The sequence below is a fragment of the Pantherophis guttatus genome, chromosome 4 (genome assembly GCF_059756535.1).
Source record: "Pantherophis guttatus breed Tessera chromosome 4, ASM5975653v1, whole genome shotgun sequence".
Lineage (NCBI taxonomy): Eukaryota > Metazoa > Chordata > Lepidosauria > Squamata > Colubridae > Pantherophis > Pantherophis guttatus.
Genome location: NC_142066.1, coordinates 134,818,916 through 134,837,634, shown reverse-complemented (window position 1 = coordinate 134,837,634; position 18,719 = coordinate 134,818,916). Strand labels below are relative to the sequence as shown.

At 34.7% G+C, this 18,719-nt stretch overlaps 1 protein-coding gene across 2 annotated transcripts in view; it reads right to left on the bottom strand.

Annotated features, from left to right (window-relative positions):
• Positions 1–17,895, bottom strand: part of MINDY3 (MINDY lysine 48 deubiquitinase 3) — a 32,771-nt gene extending 14,876 nt beyond the window's left edge. Inside the window, exons 1-11 of one of the 2 annotated variants that reach the window (XM_087892850.1) lie at positions 17,677–17,895; positions 16,980–17,110; positions 13,508–13,587; positions 12,456–12,513; positions 11,031–11,204; positions 7,717–7,768; positions 5,997–6,111; positions 5,315–5,388; positions 4,896–4,975; positions 2,061–2,131; positions 1,002–1,082 (exon numbers count right to left, since the gene is read on the bottom strand). In XM_087892850.1, coding sequence (XP_087748976.1) covers positions 1,002–1,082; positions 2,061–2,131; positions 4,896–4,975; positions 5,315–5,388; positions 5,997–6,111; positions 7,717–7,768; positions 11,031–11,204; positions 12,456–12,513; positions 13,508–13,587; positions 16,980–17,070 — 876 coding nt within the window. In that variant the 5' untranslated portion in view covers positions 17,071–17,110; positions 17,677–17,895. The remainder of the gene's footprint in view (positions 1–1,001; positions 1,083–2,060; positions 2,132–4,895; positions 4,976–5,314; positions 5,389–5,996; positions 6,112–7,716; positions 7,769–11,030; positions 11,205–12,455; positions 12,514–13,507; positions 13,588–16,979; positions 17,111–17,676) is intronic. The other variant, XM_087892848.1, reaches the window with a different exon arrangement.
• Between the last annotated feature and the right edge of the window lie 824 nt (positions 17,896–18,719).

Below are 18,719 nucleotides of genomic sequence, written 5' to 3'. Positions count from 1 at the left end.
AGAAACTAGATTTTTCTTCCAAAAGAAAAAATGAATTCAACCTACTAGGTGTATAAACAATTTCATTTTCATGGTCCACAGTTAGTCATGAACAGTAAAACCTTTCAGACTATCATATTTAGAGTCTATACACAGTAAAATTAGTTAGAAAAATATATACATACATGTGCTAGACTCAGCAATATGGAAGTGGCATAACTTTGCTTACTGATCTAATTCTGCCTCACAGGAATATATCTTAATAAATAGACTATAATGCAGTTTAAAGTTCGGTTTTGATCATGAACGCATATATCTTTAATGCTCAAAATAAAATAAGATTCTTTAGTCTTTCTGGAAATTCATTACTTTTACTTAATATTTTCCTTGTTAAAATTTCTTGAACTCCCTTAGTATGATGCTTCTGTTATTTTTAATTTTCTGCTCTTCATTCTTATCTTTTCTTTAAAAAAAAAAAGCACTCAGTTATTGCAAATTTGACAGGAGCTGAATAATGGAAGATTTAATTAAAGACTGAAATAATGTTGAACTGAAGCAAATTTCACCTCTTTGGTTCATCAAAAACCAATTCAATATAAGCAATGGTGAGCCATTTCTTGTTTTGATAAACCGTTCTGGATTAAATCAGAACCCTTATTTGCAGCACTGAAAAATCACAGAGTACAATACATGTAATACAATACATAACTTTCTAAAAATAGCCATGTATGGATTTGTTATTTCTGAAAAAATATTACAAAGGGATTTTGTTTCTTTGCCATACCAAGCAATCAAGAAAGTTTTAAAAACATTTCAATCATAACAAGCCACATGTTTAAAACATTTTTTTAAGTTCAATAGATTTAGAGAAATATATTTCATTTAACTTTCAATATTACCAATCTGTTTTGCAAACACTATTGTGTGGAAAAACTATTATACTTTAAGAAAAACTTGAACTATAAGACTCAAAGAGTATTATTTGGGCCAAAACATTGAAATAAAAAAGGAAGGAATCCTACCTTGGCAAAAAAGACACTAAGATGAGTTTCACTGCCAAGTATCCAAATAGGGAATTTTGGAGACTTCAAATAGGATCCAACCTAAGAAAAACAAGAACATTAAAACAAAACAAAACAAAAATGAATTAGCACATTTTTATGGAGCACATAATGCATACTTCTGCTTCAAAATATTGTTGGGTAAACAAGACTGAGAGTACTCTTAAGGAAAAGAAGTCTACATCTGGACACTGGCTTTCTAACTATGGCTTAAATTGCATTCCAAGGAAAAGTATCATAGATCAGGGGTGAGAACCAGTTGTTATTTAACTTTTGTACTAAAATAAGAAACAAATATAAAAATAGAAATTCAGTATATCATTTGGTAAAGGCATTAGTTTATATTAGTAAGGCTCAGATTAAAGTCTGATTACGAAACATATTAGATAATTTTGAGCCAGTCTTTCTCACAGAGCCTTATGTAGCTGACAAAAGTGTTGCTATGAGGTTAAAGTGAGGTGCGATATACATGTCAAGCTGATGGAGTGATTTGTACTGGAATGGAAAAAGATGTTTCAGAACATAGTGAGATGCTTGTATAGCACTTTTCAGCAATTGCTTAAAACAGTCTTTTTCCTGGATCATGCAGCAACTCTCCACAGCTGTAATACAATCTTAGGAAAGGACATGTTTGGTTTAAAGAGTTGCCAGCAGATGTTACTTGTATTCCTACATGTGTTCAGAAACACATTTTCTGCTCTTTATTCTAAGCACCGCATAGACCTAATAAATGTTAATGACTGATTGCTGATATAATAAACAGAGTTAAGCATGCAACAAAAAAATCAATTTCCAATTGGGAATAATCTGATCTCTTTTAACTACTACTGTAACAGTGAATGCTTCTTTTAAAGAAGAAAATTATAAATTTTATCTTTATATCTAAGTATGCAATTGCCTCTAATATAAGAAATTTAAGATAATACTGGGTAATGCTTTCATTCATTAGACATAAGTGAACTGTTTTTTCAAGTCATATAATTAATCATGCTTTCATAAGACAGGTTTTAAAAAGCTTACCTTACAGTATCTCAGGGATTCCATAAGTGTCAAAAAACCAACAGCTCCTTGTTTATTAATTCCAAGTAATTCTGAAGAGAGACAACATTCCTATGTTAGATTATTTAAAGTCTGATTCATAGTTCTTTTTCTTAGTTACACCATACAATGAAATTTTTGTTCTATATTAAAAAAGTGAATGGCAAATAAAAATATAGAGGGAATAATACAACTGAAATAAGCGACATTAAAATAATATTTTCTTATTTTTAGTATTTTTTTATGTTTAATGAAGCAAATATAGACAAATAAATAGTAACTGAAAAGCACACATCAGAAAAAGACTGTATAACTGAACAATTAGAACAAATACTTATGAATTCAAGAAACTCTGCTAGAATACAAAGGAAACTAAGCTAAAGTGACTAAAAACTCTTGGGTTTAGGCAACAGTATAATTTTTGAACACACATCACATTTATTTCGAGGTGGAACATGTATATAGAATCTCAGTAACGAATCTCACACATCTACCAGAAAAATTTGTCCTTCGAAATTGTAACAATGACATAGCAACTCTTCATAGCAAGGGTCAGAATTTCTTGTTTTGACAAGAATCTGGATTAAATCAGAACAACCCTTTAAATTAGCCATTATAATTTAAAGTTTGTGGGGTTAAACAAAGCAGGTATATAAAATTTCTATTTGAAGATTATTTCAACCAAACTCATAACTAGAACTGATAGCAGTAGATGGTTTTATTCATTTAACATGTGTTTAGTTTTTATAAAAATTATTCTGAGCTGCCCACTCTGTATCCTAAAAGATAAGCTGTCTTCTTAACAATGTATTCCTTTCCATCGCCTATAATATGTATTCCTTTTTGAAAGAGTTTGCTCTTTACAAATGAATAACTACTTCACAGCCTATCCCAAGAACTAATATAAGAGGGAATCCAACCCATCCTCTGCAATCCCATATATTGATGACATGTATTTAGAGTCATTTCAGATCGGTGCTTTCCTGTTATAGAAATGCAAGTGTTTGCTTGCAAAAGTTTCAAAAATCATCACTTCATGTATTTAACTACAATTTGAAGGTCCCTCTCCACTATCCAATCACTGTTGCCAGTTAGCATAGACTACATTGAGATAGGCAGACCATTTCATGACGTTACATGCTATTCTATTATCCTTCTACATTTCAGTTTTCTTTAGATGTTATTGAGAGAGAGGGAGGAAGAGAGGTACGTGCGTACGTGCGTGTGTGTGCGTGCGTGCGTGTGTGTAAATGCCAATTTTACATTCTATTTCAATTTTTCCAGTTATTCCAAGCTCTTTCTTTACAACATAAAACAACATATATTCACAGTTTTAAATCTTCCAATAATAATTTGCTTCTAATCAAATTGCAACACATGGCAATACATGCAACATCCACTTGGTTAAACAAAAAGTGATATGGGGATTAAGCTTTCATTCAGACATGGTCACAAGACTAAACTCAAAGATAGAATCTGATACATTTTTCGGCAGTACACTGTCACAGCAATTTGATTGCATAAAAACACTTTTAGAGATCAGATTTTAAAATACTTAGCAATGAAAAACTAACTCATTTGCACACACAGTCATAATTAAACAGCACTTTATTACCATCTGATGATTTTGGAGAAACATTATTATCTTATTCTAAAAGCTTTAATAATTTTTTTCTTTATGGGCTACTGCCATCTTGTGGATTTAAAAATATTGCACTCATTTATTGGTGGGATATGGGTAATCCTCAATTTATAACCACAATTAATCCTAAAATTTTAATAATCAAGCCATTATGTATTAGATTTAATTTTATGACCGTTTTATGGTCATTAAGTGGATCACAGTTGTTAAGTGAATCACATGGCCATATGTCTGAATTTAGCTTATCAAATGGGTGTTTTTTGCCAGAAAATGGCAAAAAGTCACAAAACAGGATCATGTGGACATGGAACACTGCAACTGATTGCAAATGTGAGTCAGTTCCAAGTGTTCAAAATGTAATCATGTCACCAAGGTGATAGTGAGATAGTTGTAACTTCAAGAATGGGTTGTAAATAACTTTTTTAGTACATTGTAGCTTCTGCTGTCCATTAAGCATCAGTCATAAATCAAGGAATATCTGTAACTTAAAAGTCTTGATATGCAACAGTTGCTGAAAAATGAAAGTGTTACATCAGATTTTGGCAAGAAAGTAGAATGATTATTTAATATTAGATTTTCCCTTTTATAATCAGTTATTCAAGGCTGCAAGATCAAAATCTTATAGGATGAATTAACTGCACCTTTAGAAGGAAGGAGCTCAGGGCTATATACAGTATAGCCTGCAACTTTACGCTGTTTTTATCTAGCTCAATTGTTATTTCAGTCTAACTTTAGATGATGATAAGTTTAAAATCTGAACAAAAGGTCAAACTGAAAAGTCACAGAACCACTATGAAAAATCCATTCTACCCACATAGACAGTATAGCGGTTTAGTAAAATTATAATTTTTTATGGTATACAATTCATTTAAAATTTTCATTGATGTTCAATTACTATTTCTAGCATTTTAGGCCTGAAATAAAATCTTATGGGGAAAGAGTTTATCAATAAAACCTGTTCTAGAGTGTTGTAGAAAATAAGCTTGATTGCATACCTGGAGGGATTATCAGTAGGAAGCACTCATTAAACAGAAAGAAATATTTGATAATTCCAATAAAGATACAGAATTAGTTTATCTGAATTGAATTGAATGCAATTCAAATTCAAAGCAAAGGCAAATAAATAAGGTTTTTTTATTTAACATTACTATAAGGCAATTCAAATTCATACTTACTCATTCCTGAGCATTCCCTATCTCCATCCCAGACATTAGATACTGCAAATCCCGTCAGCAGAAGATTAATTAAACTTTGGCTTAAAAGGCAGAAGAAAAGGTTTTTGATAATTGCACTGTTGCTTTTTGCTAAAAAAAGTTGATATATTTTTACTACTCACTAAACTGCATAGTAAAACACAGTACCCTGTGCATATACCTTTTTGGATAGCCAAGACATTCATTTTAGATTACAAGGCGTAAAAAGTTAACTTTCAATGCAACTTTGTAAGAGGTGCTTGCAACGAGTAATAAATATTACATTAAAAGCTAGTTACACATATTTTTATCAAGTGATGATTAATGATTACATAATTCTATTTTTAGGTTAGCATTTGTTCAGTCACTAGTTTAAGGAAGATAGAAATAACAAAGCTTACCTTCCATGACCATAAACAGGATCTATCAATGGTTCGGCTGAATCTTCAATTTCATTTTTTATATTTTCAATGCCCTTAAAAATTATAGGACAATGGCCACACATTTGTGCTAAGAAATATATTTTTCCCAATTCTTTAGCATGCATATTTAATAGGTTTTAGCTATTCTGAAGGTTAGTTGTGACTGAAAATTCAAACAAGTGACTTACCTTACAATTTGTTTATTTTTTCATATAATTTAATTGCCAATAAATACTATCCTATACAATATCCTCTCCTGTTGTAGTATAAAGCTAAAAGCCACTTCAACTCATTCCAGAATCTCTCAAGAAATTCCAGGCTGTATAAAGTAGCAAAGTCTCCATATTTTTTAGCAAAGACTTAAAATTCAGCATATATACAAATACTATTACTCTTTAAACTACATTTATTCTGCATTTTATTCTGTTCATCTTAGGAGGAAAAAACACATTATTTAAAACATCCTTTAATCTTTTAAATAGTCTTCCTCTAACCAACCCTATTATAATCATTTCAGAAATAAACCTACAGCTAGCAAAGACCAGAACCTAAAGCTATATAAACATATACACACATACAGATACATTCTTATGCTAGAAGCCTAACTCATATAATTTAATGAAGTTATTTTAGAAGTTCTAAAATAGTTTTAAAAACACACCTTAGTAAGTATCACAGAATACAGAAAAAGTAACACTCCAAATTTATTTCCCCACATTGCATGGTGATTCCAAACTGCATCCTTGAAATCAGAAAAGTTGGCATATGAACGCTTGCTAAAGATTAAAAACAAAAGTCAGTTAGGCATTCAAAGGGCATTCAGAACTTGTGATTAATGCAAATGCAATATAAGTAAGAACAATTGTCTATTAGGAAAATCAGTAGTTATAGCAGGTATACATTATTAGTGGTATCAATATAGCACAATAAATCAACATTTTAGAAACATGTTTAAGATTCCAAATCTGAAAAGATTTGACATGTTATAAAGTAAATGGGTACCTTATTAAAATTTCCACTACGTTTATACAGGTTATGTTTAATGTATGAAATTAGGCATTTTATACAATGCCTAGAAAATTTTTAGAATGCCAAATTGGGATGCCAAAGTATGGAAACAGTTAATATTTCACACACTTATACACATTCTATGCAATGCCAAAAGGCAATCCTGCGAAGCATAAAATATTCTCCCTAAAATGCCATTCTAGCCTTCCTTGTTGCAAGTAGTGGTATTTTCAATACTGGTATTTTTCTCGTTTTTTTTCCCAGTAAGAAAGTCCTGTTCTTTATTTTGCCTTTCTTCTTTCATTTTCATATATGTCTTTTAAATAAACTCTAACCCTAACCATTTCATGACTTTTTTTTCAAATAATAGCCCAAATAATTCTTGTCATTCTGCATAATGCCTACATATTACATACAATGCCTATTGGGAAAGCGTATTAAAATAATAGACATTTAATACTTTCCTAAAAAGTTACATATTCTATAGATTTCCTAAGCATTCTATATAATGCCAATTTTTACACATATTGCCAGTAACAATATAGAATATATTTAGAATATATTCTAAATTAATGCATGTATATATGGATTAAATTTATAGGTTGCCCAATTCATAATGACTTTAGGCAATATATAAATTAAAAACAGATTCAATACAATAACATTAAAAGGCATATTCTTCCTAAACTAGCATCTGGAAAAACAATCAATCTTCATGGTCCATTTAAAGGATGTCAGTTTGGAGCCAACACTAGCCTCCAGAGTACACTATTTCAAAGAGCAGGTGCCATGATAGAAAAGGCACATCACCTGGGACTGATCATAATCAGAGCCTACCCATTGGGTCAGAATTTACCCAGTGAGCAGAAACAATGGGAGAAAAACAGTCCATCAGTCAACTAGGTCCACATCCTAGCTGAAGGGCTCTATAGGTCACAGTAAATATTTTGAATTGTAGTTTAAAATTTACTGATAATCACTGTGGCTCACAGAACAGAGGCATCACTGATAATTATTATTACTATTAAATTTATTTTGCTGCCCATCTCTTGGATTGAGGCGACTGAATGGTTTTAATAATTTTAAAATTTGTAAACCCATCAAAACTATTGGACAAAAACAGAAAATTATAACTCCAGGAGTCTGCACACTTAATACTCTTTTTCCTCTCTATTTCAAAAATTCATGTAAAATTTCAGGTGTTATTTCCTACCACTCCTAACAGTATGTTTCTTTCTGGTTTTAAAGCAGCAAGTTGCATGAGCATAAGCAGGTTTAATCTTGATGTTCAGCCACATGGGATAAAACAATACTAAGCTTATATCTTAAAATGATAATTTTGAATATTTTAAGTGCTGCAACGTGTTACTTACAGAATTAGTGCATGAAATCGTTCAAAGCCAAACTCTTCGACAGCCAAGGCAGCTATACACAAGAAATACTTTTTAGCACAAAGACAACCAAAACTGACACAAGAAATACACAGCAAGCTGGAATACTTTCAAGCTTTTCATTACAAAAGTTCATTCCCCACCTTCTTTCAGTACAACTTTTGTTACATTGTACATGCCAGTTTAATGAAATTAAGAGTCAATATTGCCAAGATTACAAAACCACTGAATTTCAACAGCTTTGTAAACTAACCAGAGTCAGTTTGACATGAATTATGAAAACTACTGCAGGAAAATCATCTAGCACAAGCATAGTTTTTCTAAAAGGATAACTTAGAATAATTTGGATTTCAGAACATAATTATTGTAAGAAAGCTGTATTTTTGTTTGATTTTTCTCAAGTTGTTTCACTACAAAACAGCAAACTAGGAGCATGCATCTTTTAAGAAATATTTTGCACTTTTTAATAACTAACAAAACAGTAAAAAAAAAAGCTACATTTAGTGCTTTTCCAATTCAAACTTTTTACCAGATTTTCTCACTTTTTGAAAGAAAAATTAAAGAGAGTTTTTCAATGTAACCTATGCCTAATCAGTTTAAAGGTTCTAAGTGGAATTTACTGAAAGTTAGTTACTGACAGGGTGGATAAAAATCAATGATTTTTTTTAAAAAATCAAAAAAATCAGATTTTTTTGATTTAAATTGGATTTTTTTGATTTAAATCAGAATTTTTTTATTTTTATTGAATTTATTTTAATAAAAAACTTTTGGGGTAAAAATCTATCGTAAGATAGTTTTCTATTTAAGATACATAAATAATTTAGTTTATTCAGCATGAAATGGAGCTTAGTTATGTAGCATGAGGCTGTATATTCTGCAACACTGGGACTATCGGTGAGTCAACAGTGGGTCAAAGGAGTAGCAGAGATGACAGTTGCTCTTTAAAAATTATGATTTAAATCGAGTTGATTTAAATCAAGCCTTTTTACTAGTGATTTAAATTGTGATTTAAATCAACTTGATTTAAATCAAATCCACCCTGGTTAGTGAATTCCGTAAGTAGTGAAAATAAATGAGTTATGGTTAGATTAACATAACAGTGCTGTATCTATTATAAATATGGTAAGTACTTATTTGATTAAATTTATTGACCGCCCATCTTACCACATACCACAAGGTAACACTGGGCAGTTGACAATAAATATCCAAAGAATGATTGTAGCTTTTTAATGGGCATTTTATGCTGGAAACTAGCAAAAACACTTGTTCTCCAAAATACTGGTCATGTAACCATTAATTGCTGCAAATAATCATAAATATAAGCCAGTTGCCAAGAGTCCATAATGTGAATATATAATCACACAGGAAGGAAAATGTGGCCACTTGAATTCTGTAATCAGATCATAATGGGGATGTCCATCGAAACCTTAGGCAGTGGCTAAGTGACCAGTTGCTAAACAAGAACTACCTATAAATCATTTAAAGCTTTTACAATCTTATCAAACATTAGTCCTTCACTATAAAATGGTTAGCGCTCTTCATGAATCAGTCACCTGAAAATAAGATTATATGTTTCATATTCATTCATGTATTTCACCAAAATATACATTCCTATAGGTTTAAAAAGTTGTTAAATGTTTTAGTGGAGAACAAATTACATGGACTGCACAAATATTAATGATATATTAATGACTATATTCAGCTAAATTTTGGATGAAAACATTAAAGGACTCTACTGTGGGAATTCTTCCACAGCAGCGACTACTCTGAAAACATTCCACCTAACCAAGAGTTTTGTTTTTGATGCAGTTGTACAGATGGCAACATATTTAGTTCTTCCATTAGGCTAAAACAAAATAAAAATTAGCAAACAGGAAGTGCCACAATCTAGCTAATAAATATTACATTCATACCCAATAGAAACTGGATATATGAAAAATATTTCAAAACAGGAATGAATTTAAACTGAAATTTATCATTCTGAATTTACCAGAAGTGGCCCACTTCTGAAACATGCTTTTCTATATTTAAGTAATTATGATTAGAGTTTGGAATGAGTTGAAATATTTCAGCTTGAAATGTTTATACACTTCCAATTAGGTATGGAGACAATAACTAATATGGCTTTAGAAAACAAAAGCAACAAAAAGCTTAAATCAAAATAGCAATAGCACTTATATAATGGTTCACAATGCTTTACAACCTTCTCTAAGCTGTTTACATTTCTCCCAACAATCTGGGTCCTCATTTTACTGTCCTTGGAAGGATGACAGGTTGAGTCAACCTTGAGCCGGTGAGGATTGAATTCCTGGCTGTGAGCTGAATTAGCCTGCAATACTGTGTTCTAACCACTGCATCACCATGGCTTCAAAATGTTATCATAAATAATATTTTTAAAAGAATTACAGTATCAACTATACTGTTGCATGTAAGTCATGTTAAAATGTAAAATATTTTACATTAAAAATATTTTAATGTGAGTTAAAATTTAATTTAATTTCTCAATGTATTTTTATTTATACAAAAATACAAATTTTATTTGCTTATTTTGAGGATATTTCAGTAAGAACTTCAAAGTATCATTAATTAGATCAGAGGGTATTTTTCTAAACTTCTCTATATTAAATAATATTGCATTACAGAACAAACTGGCCTACAGTTTTTAATTGTCTACTATTGGTACTGTCTGCTAATAGACCGATTTTATACAAAGGCTGTAAAAGAACTTGGATCTACTGAATGAAATAAATGGATTCCTTCCCATTGCAGGAAGGATTAAGAGCAAGTAGAAGAAACGCTTTCTGAGAATTCACCCCCACCATTTCTTTAATGAAGCTTTACTTTTGATGCTTAATTTAAAATTATATCTGCATCCATATTTATATATTACTGATATATTATTAAAGTATTAAGTTATGAACATTGCATATCAATGTTTTGCATGTTTTAATATTAGAAAAGATAACTGAATTTGTTCAAGAAAAAGAAGTAGGATATATCCTTCAAGATTACATTTGCTATCTATAGATTGTCTTGATTCTTTAAAAAAAAATATGCAGTAATGAGTTACCTGACTTATTTGGACCCAATCTGATTCAGTCAGAATATCAACAATATAAATACTGTACCTAGGCTTAAAATATTTGTCAACTACTGTACATCTAGGGGTAATGAAAATTAGGAACAGAGGACAAAATGATCTGTAGAACCATGTCAAATAATCCTATATCTTGAAAAATACATTTTGTATAAAAAGCACAAAGTATTCCTGACTTATATTATACAAAATATCTTACATGATTGCTCTTCTTGAGGGCTTGCCTCTGCTGAACTTTCAGAAACACTAGCAGCATCTTCCATAGGGTTTCCTCTTTGCAATGTTGCCAAACAGTATGACTCTGATTGATCAGAGCAAGTCATTTCCAAAATTTCACATAATGCATGGCAAAGTAGATTTTTCTGCTCTTCCTCTGAAATATTCAAAGTCAGAACAGACAGTTTTGACCAGGAACTTGCATGCAAAACATGTAGCAGCATTCTTTATACAATCGAATACTGAGTCTTCCTCAAATCCCAGCAGGTTTAAGGCAATTTAGGAAAAGAACTGACAATCAATGACTCTAAATTTCATCCATGTCTTGTGAACTAGCCAATACTTTGTCAGTTCAGATTTCTAAGCTGTTTAAAATATTGGGCATGATGAGAAAGTATTTGGGAATTAAGTCTTCTCTCCTTCAGTTATACTACTCCTGTTGGCTCAGTTGACACATAAATCTAGTTCAGAGCAATAGGAATAAACCTTGGTATACCTTGAACTCTTGCATCCCCCTTTATTTCGTTTTTCTCTATCAATTATAGTCAAGAAGAAAGGCGATTAGGTTAAATAAAGATATATTGATTTGGTTAGACTGGTCCTAACTATAGTTAGTACATCATATATCGTGTGTGTATGTGTATGTGGCCACGGGCGACATGCGTCAGACACAGGCCACCCCACCCTGGCTCTGCAAAGGCAAAAAATGTCACGATACGTCATGATATGTCACGTGACACGATCGAGTTTGACACCTGTGAGTTAGAATAAGGCATCCTGGAATCAAAGGCAAGCAATACTTCACTATCTTTAAATGTGTGAATAAAGGCAGAGTTTAGATTAGCAAGTTGGATCCAATATAGAGTTTAAATCAGAAAGTAGATGCACTTCTTCCATTCTTCAACAATATCAGAGAAGAAAGGGAAGATGAGAATTTGTTGTCAGGCATTCCTCTCAGCCCAACCCATCTGAAAGGGTTGTTGTTGTGCGAAAATAGGACAAGAAAGATGTGCAAGGTATGTTTGCTGTCTTGAGTTGTTTGTAAAAATAATACAGGCAAGAAACAAATAAATAGCCAGGTGTTTTTATCCCTTCTGAACATAGTAATCAATAAGTCCTCGCATGTCAGTTAGAAAGAAGTATATATTATAAATTTCTGCTGCTTGCTTAATTTGTATGTTGACTTATTCTTCAGGATTGGGTTTCCTGTTAGGATTTATAAGTCTAAATTCTATTTTTAAGTTTAATGATAACATTATATTTTTAAAATCATCAGCAGATGCATAATCTTCTGAATTATGCAGATTAATAAGCATTGATTATAAATAATAACTATTGTTTGGTTTAGCACATATTAATTTGCAAATTTGGCATTATAACCCTCTTGGAGATGTAGGTTCATAGTTACCTTGACACTGTCTCCAGGTAGATTTCTCACAAGTAAAAAGCTTCTTCAGAAGGAGTGCCTTATATTAAAGACAATATTGACATATCAGAAATGTATGATTTGATCTTCAGTGGTACAAAGAGTTTCCATTTTCAATATTGATTTAATATTGGGAGGGGGGGAGATTTATAAATATTCCCAATACTGAAGTCCTTTTCCCTTATGCTTATATAGAATTTATTATTTTAGTCCCATGTCATTTAACAATTACAGATACCTGTAAAAATATCACTGCAAATCTAACAAGATTCTATACAAAATGTAATCCCTTTTGTTTTACATGCTACTCTAAAAAATAGGAAGCATTTCATGTCAAGTAAGGGATCGCAGACCTATCCCTATTCAGAGACACATTACCTTTATTGGAAATCAAGTGCTGCTGAAACTTGAAGAACATTGGATTCTTAAAATGTATTTTTTAATCTCATTTTAAAATTGGTAGTTGTAGTATGAAATGAATGTCATATTAAATGAATATTACAGACTTCAACATCTCAAAATACAGGTAAGTGCTTGATTTATGACAATTGAGCCCAAAACTTCTGTTGCTAAGTGAAACAGTTGTTAAATGAGTTTTGCTTCATTTTATGACCTTTCTTGCCACCATTGTTAAGTGAATCACTGCAGTTGTTATTAATGTGGTAATATGGTTGTTAAGTGAATCCCCATTGATTTTGTCAGAATGTAGCAAAAGATGATCGCATGATCCTAGGACACTGCAACTATCATAAATATATGAACCAGTTTCCAATCATCTAAATTTTGATCATGTGATCATGGAGATGCTGCAGGGTTGTGTGAATAATGGTTATAACTCTTTTTTCAGTACCACTGTAACAGTCACTAAATGAATGGTTGTAAATTGAGACACCTGTGCTGTGTTTTAAATTCAGTATTCCCTACACAGCATGCCACAGTTGTTTATTGTAGGTGATTTAAATTATGGAATAAGCCAAATATCAGTAATGAAATATATTTCTCAGGTTCGTTTACTCAGATATTAGCATTATTACCTGAACTGGTGCAATTACAGCACAAGGGCCTCCTTCAAATTGTTCTAATGCAGTAGATTCTGAGTCACTGAACACAAATCCTGAGGAAAATAAAAAAAAATCAGTTAGCTATTTCCAAGAAAAAAATATTAATAAACTTTAGCATATTTTTGATAAAGTATTCTTTATCAAACTTATGTTTAACATTCCGAGTCTCAACTTTATCTGTAAGTGTTATAATGATATTCTTTTTCATTTGCTATCTATATTTCTATATCTATCTTTTCAGAATCAGAAAATTCAAGGTTTTTCTAGCTGTATTCTGAAGTATATCAAAAAATCACTGCTAGACTATGTTGATTTCAGGAGATAAAATAAAAACAAGGAAAAAACCAGATATATATAAGCAAAATGTGTTCAGGCTCATTAGACAGCTACCCAAAACACTACAAGTTTTCAACAGTTTGCATATTTAAATAAGAATAGCATGTATAATATCAGCTTCAATTCTTGGCTCCATTTTACAGGTAGTCCTTACGTAACAACCTTTAGCAACCATTTGAAATTATGAGAGTTTTGAATGACTAGCACTCATAGTTATGGCTGTTTGGAGTATCCTGCTGCCATGTAATCAAAATAATGCACATTTCCAACTGCAGGTTGCACATCATGAACCCCCCTCCCCATCTCTTCCTTTTGGTCCACTGCACTCCACAGACTCTGACCTTTTCTGTCTTCTTGCTCCCATTGCTGACAAAGCATACCCAGCCTTGTCCTTGTAAAGCAACCGCTGCTGTTCCAATGCATTCTTCCCCAGCTCAGTATGGTACTTATCTTGCGAGACCTTGAGAAGAAAACCTTGCATGGTCAGCAACTGCCTTGAGAAGGACCAGGGCACGCTTCAGCAGCAGCGGAAGCAAGACAACTATGAAAGACAGATGGGGCAGCAGAATGCAGGACAGAGGGCAGTTACAGCTTTATGCTGACTGCTTTGCACCATGCTGCTGAATCGGAGTAGCAATTTAGGATTCATGGTGCTGGGGCTGTTGCATACCAATGGCTGGGGAAGCTAGAGTTTTGCATTGCACTGGGGTTCTGGGCTAACTGCACTTTGCTGGGCTGGGGTGGTTGTAGCACTGCACTGGGCTGGGGCAGCTGCAGATTTGTACTGGATTGGAGCAGCCATTAGTGCCATATTTCTGACCTTGGCATCAGCCACACAAGCCCAGCACCTCACTTCCTGCCTGACTCCCCACTAACTTTCCTTGTTGGACACTGGCAGGAAGTTATGAAGAGGTCCTTGCTTAACAATCTAAGTTTCTAACAACAGCAGTGGGAACTGCTGGGACTGTGGTCCCTAGCAATTCAAAGTGATATTGCACTTTGTGACCACACTGCTAAGAAATGCAGTGGCTCACATAGTTAGGACAGTGGGTTGAAATTTAGCAAGCCCGTGTTCGAGACCTGAGTGCTGCTGGGTGGCAGAGTGAGCTCCCATCATTCATTCCAGTTCCTTGATGGGGACATGAAAGGAGCCTGGCATGGCTAGCAACTACCTTGCAAAGTGCCAGGCAATGTGTAGCTCAGCAGGAGATAGTAAAGATCAGCTTTTACTCCCCTCCCCCGCCCCCCGAAGGTGGGAAGACTGAGGAGCCAGTGAATATGGAATAGCCAAAAGGGATGAGATTGTGGGTAGAGGGAGCTGAATCCTGCTGGCCTTCATGTGCTCATGCTGCACCATCCACCCCTGTTTTTCCTGTGCTTGGGTAAGGCCTTCAAAGCCCACCCAACTCATGCACAATCTGCGCCAGTGCTCCCCACATCCCACAGTACCTTCACATTCCTTACTCGGAACTCCTGCCACTTCCTACATAACACTCACACGTCTTGGGGTTAAAACAGCAACTGGGACTGCCAAGATTGTCTTCACTAACTGAAGAAGTCATGTGATACCACACTTTACAACCACGTTACTTAGCAACAGCAATACCAGATCAAACTGCTGTCATAGCTTGAGTACCACCTGTGTTGTGATACTGAAACATGAAAGAACTTGCATGGCTCATAATGTTCCAGGCTGGACATAATAGTGCTGCCAATTTAATCCTATTGGTTAAATCACACAGATGTGAATAAATATGCACTATATTCTCCAATAGATTTCTCAAAATCACAATGCTTTTCAAAAGATAAAACATTTAAATTACTTATGCTATCCCTTTAGATATCAACGTATCTTAATTACTAGACAAAAAAGGGATTGCATATATACTGTACCCCTTCAACTAAAGAAAACAGAATATTGGTTACTAGGATTCTCATGTTGCTTAGCTTATGATCACTCAGCATGTTTAAGCTATAGCTTATCAAGCATAGTCAATGAACCATACTTTATCAATCACAATTCATATATTTAGCCATTAACAAGATAACCACATTCTGATTTATGCTAAATGAATCCAGTCAGAGGTTTAAATTTTTTTGATTAAATTGAAAAAGTAGAAAGAAGTAGAAGAAAAAATTTCTAGAAGGACACCTGTTAAACCAAAGCGACAATTAAGAACATACCCAGCACATTCATAACAGAGTTTTACACAAACTCACACATACATGTCTATAAAGGACAGAAAAAACTAACTTTTGTATGCAGGAATACACTGAAGAACCCAGCAGAAGAATGAGCAATTATTAGATTGGCCATTACAAGAGTCAAAGACTTTTAATTAAAGCTTGTTACAGAAAGAAACCCAGATGTTAAGAATTAACTATGAAATCAGCTGCATTATTTAACACTGCAATTACTCCCTGTGTAAAGACAGAAGGAATAGTGAGGAAATGATCTGCTTCAGTTCTTCTAAAGCAAGAATATAACTACCCTCTGTAAATACAACTTTTTTTTGACGCCTAAACAAAGTTTCCTAACTCTATGATCTAACCAAATATCCCAATTCCAATAAAAGGGAGGGAGAAACAAAATCTCTCCATTAACCATTTCAATTACAGTTCTGTTATATTTGCTTACTTTTTTCCCATTCTGAAAAAAAAGTTCTGGAAAGGGCAGAATAACAGCAAGAGATGGGAAAGAGAAGACAATACCAAAATTCAGAAATGGAGTACAGGAGGAGTAAGAAAAATAAAGTTGGTTGCGTAACAAGCGTCAATTTTCTTCGCCTTCACACTGAATTAATTGTTAGGACCAGGTTGATTTTTTTTAATACTATACAGTTACTTTCCTGGGAGACACCAAAGAGGAAGATTAGTGTAACAAATCCAGAGTCAAAGATAAAAAATAGTCAGAAACCAAAAACATAAATGGGATGGACAGACTTTCTGAAGGTTTTTTCTCAGAAGAAGCTGAAAGGGGAGGACTGGGGAGAAAGAGGACAATGCCAGGAAGACCTGGGTACAAGCTTGGGTGGCAAAAAAAAGAGGAGGAGGAGGAGGAGGAGGAGGAGGAGAAGTATACCTGGTGTACCAGAGTATACCACCATACCTTGTGTCCAGCGGGAAAAGATGGTATCTGCCAGGCCCTGAGAGGTCTTCTTGCCCCACACCAAGGGGATCATCTGCTGTAGTTCAGCCATGGAGGCGATTCACTGCTCGGACGGCACTTAGCGAGGAAACCTTAAAAGGAAATCACACGGAGGCGGCAGTTAAAGACAGGCACACCGGGGAGGCAAAAACACCGGCGGGCAGGTGAGTCTTCGGCGGGCTTCGAGAAAGAGGCGGCTCCTTCCGGGCTGCCGGGCCTAAGGAGGAATAAGAAGCGGCGAGTCCTCGGTAAAAAGCGATGCCCCGAAGGAGACCCGGCCTCAGAGGCGTTTCTCCCCCACCTCAACCCCCAGCGGTGGAAGGCCAAGACCGGCAGCGGCCTCTCCGTACCGAGACCCTCTTCAAACATTCAACATTGCAGCCTTTCGGAGATTCCAGCGCTTGTCCCGGTGCGCTGGGACTACATCCCCCAGAATCCACGGCCGGTAGGTAGTCTGGGCATTCCGGGAAATAGAAGTCCCAGGGTAGCAGCAAGGGCGCTGCGGGGAGGGGGGGGGGGGAAGGAAAGGCTGCTCTCTCGGGAGGAAAGGAGCTTATTCCACCCTCCTCATCCCGTCCCTTCAGACTTGGCCGCCGCCTCCCTTGCTTTCCCCGCCTCAGAGGTGCCTCTGTTGTAATTCCCATCCTTCGGCACTTACCCACCTGTGCGGTCCGCGTCTCCTCACTTAGGACCAATTCACTCTTTCCCTCAGGCTCGCTGCGAACATTGAATGGAAGGCTGGCGAAGTACGGGCGCTTCTTATTGAAGCAGCCTGTGACGAGCAACCGCGTGGTCGAATCAGAGGCGGATTTCGTGAATCCCTTTCCCCCCGCCCTCTTAGGCTCTTGGATTCGAACTCTATCAGAGCGAGGCGGGGAAGAAACTCCGTACACGCGCCAATTAAGAATAGGACCGGGTAGGTTCTGATTGGAGGGTTTTACATGACGAGCGTGTAGGCGAACCAATCACGAATGGGAAGTGGGCGAAAGAACCAGCTGGAGTGGGCGGTGAGCGACAATTAAAAAAAAAAAAAGAAAAAGAAGAGGAGACAGGGCACAGGTGGATGGAAAAAAATAAAATCTTATCCGGCTCTTATTGCCATTTGAGGGTTTTTTTTAAATGTAATGACGTACAAATGGATTATAGGGCTTTTCACAAGAACAGTCTTCCAAGGTCCTTTGATTTTCCTTGAAAAGATTGAAAAGTAATGAGGGAAGAAGGCAAATGTGAAACACTAAAAAAAACCCAGCACATAACAAAACTTTTAATCTCTCTCAGGAAAAACCAATAAGAATCCTGAATTTGTTAGTTAGGTCTAACATAAATGCTTTAATGCTAATGGACGCTTTTTTTTCTCTAGATAAAAAGAACAATTGGCAGATTGTGGCCAGCAGAAACTGATAAACTTGATGTCCCAACAAAACAAAATCACATGTCAGGGTTTATTGTTAATTATTTAAAAATATTTAAGGTAGATCTTATAAAAAGACAATACGCTGCAAGGAATTTATTTTTTAAATAATTGTATTAACCTCTGCAGGGTTGCAGGATTCATTATGAGCATCTGTTTCAAGCATTTTGAGTAATTTGGAGGATTGTTGAAGGGTTCTTGTGGACTTTCCCAGAGATTGGGAGGCAATTCTGTTGATTTCCTAGCTGGTTTTACATATCAGGGAGGTCTCTCAGTAGGATTTCTTCTGA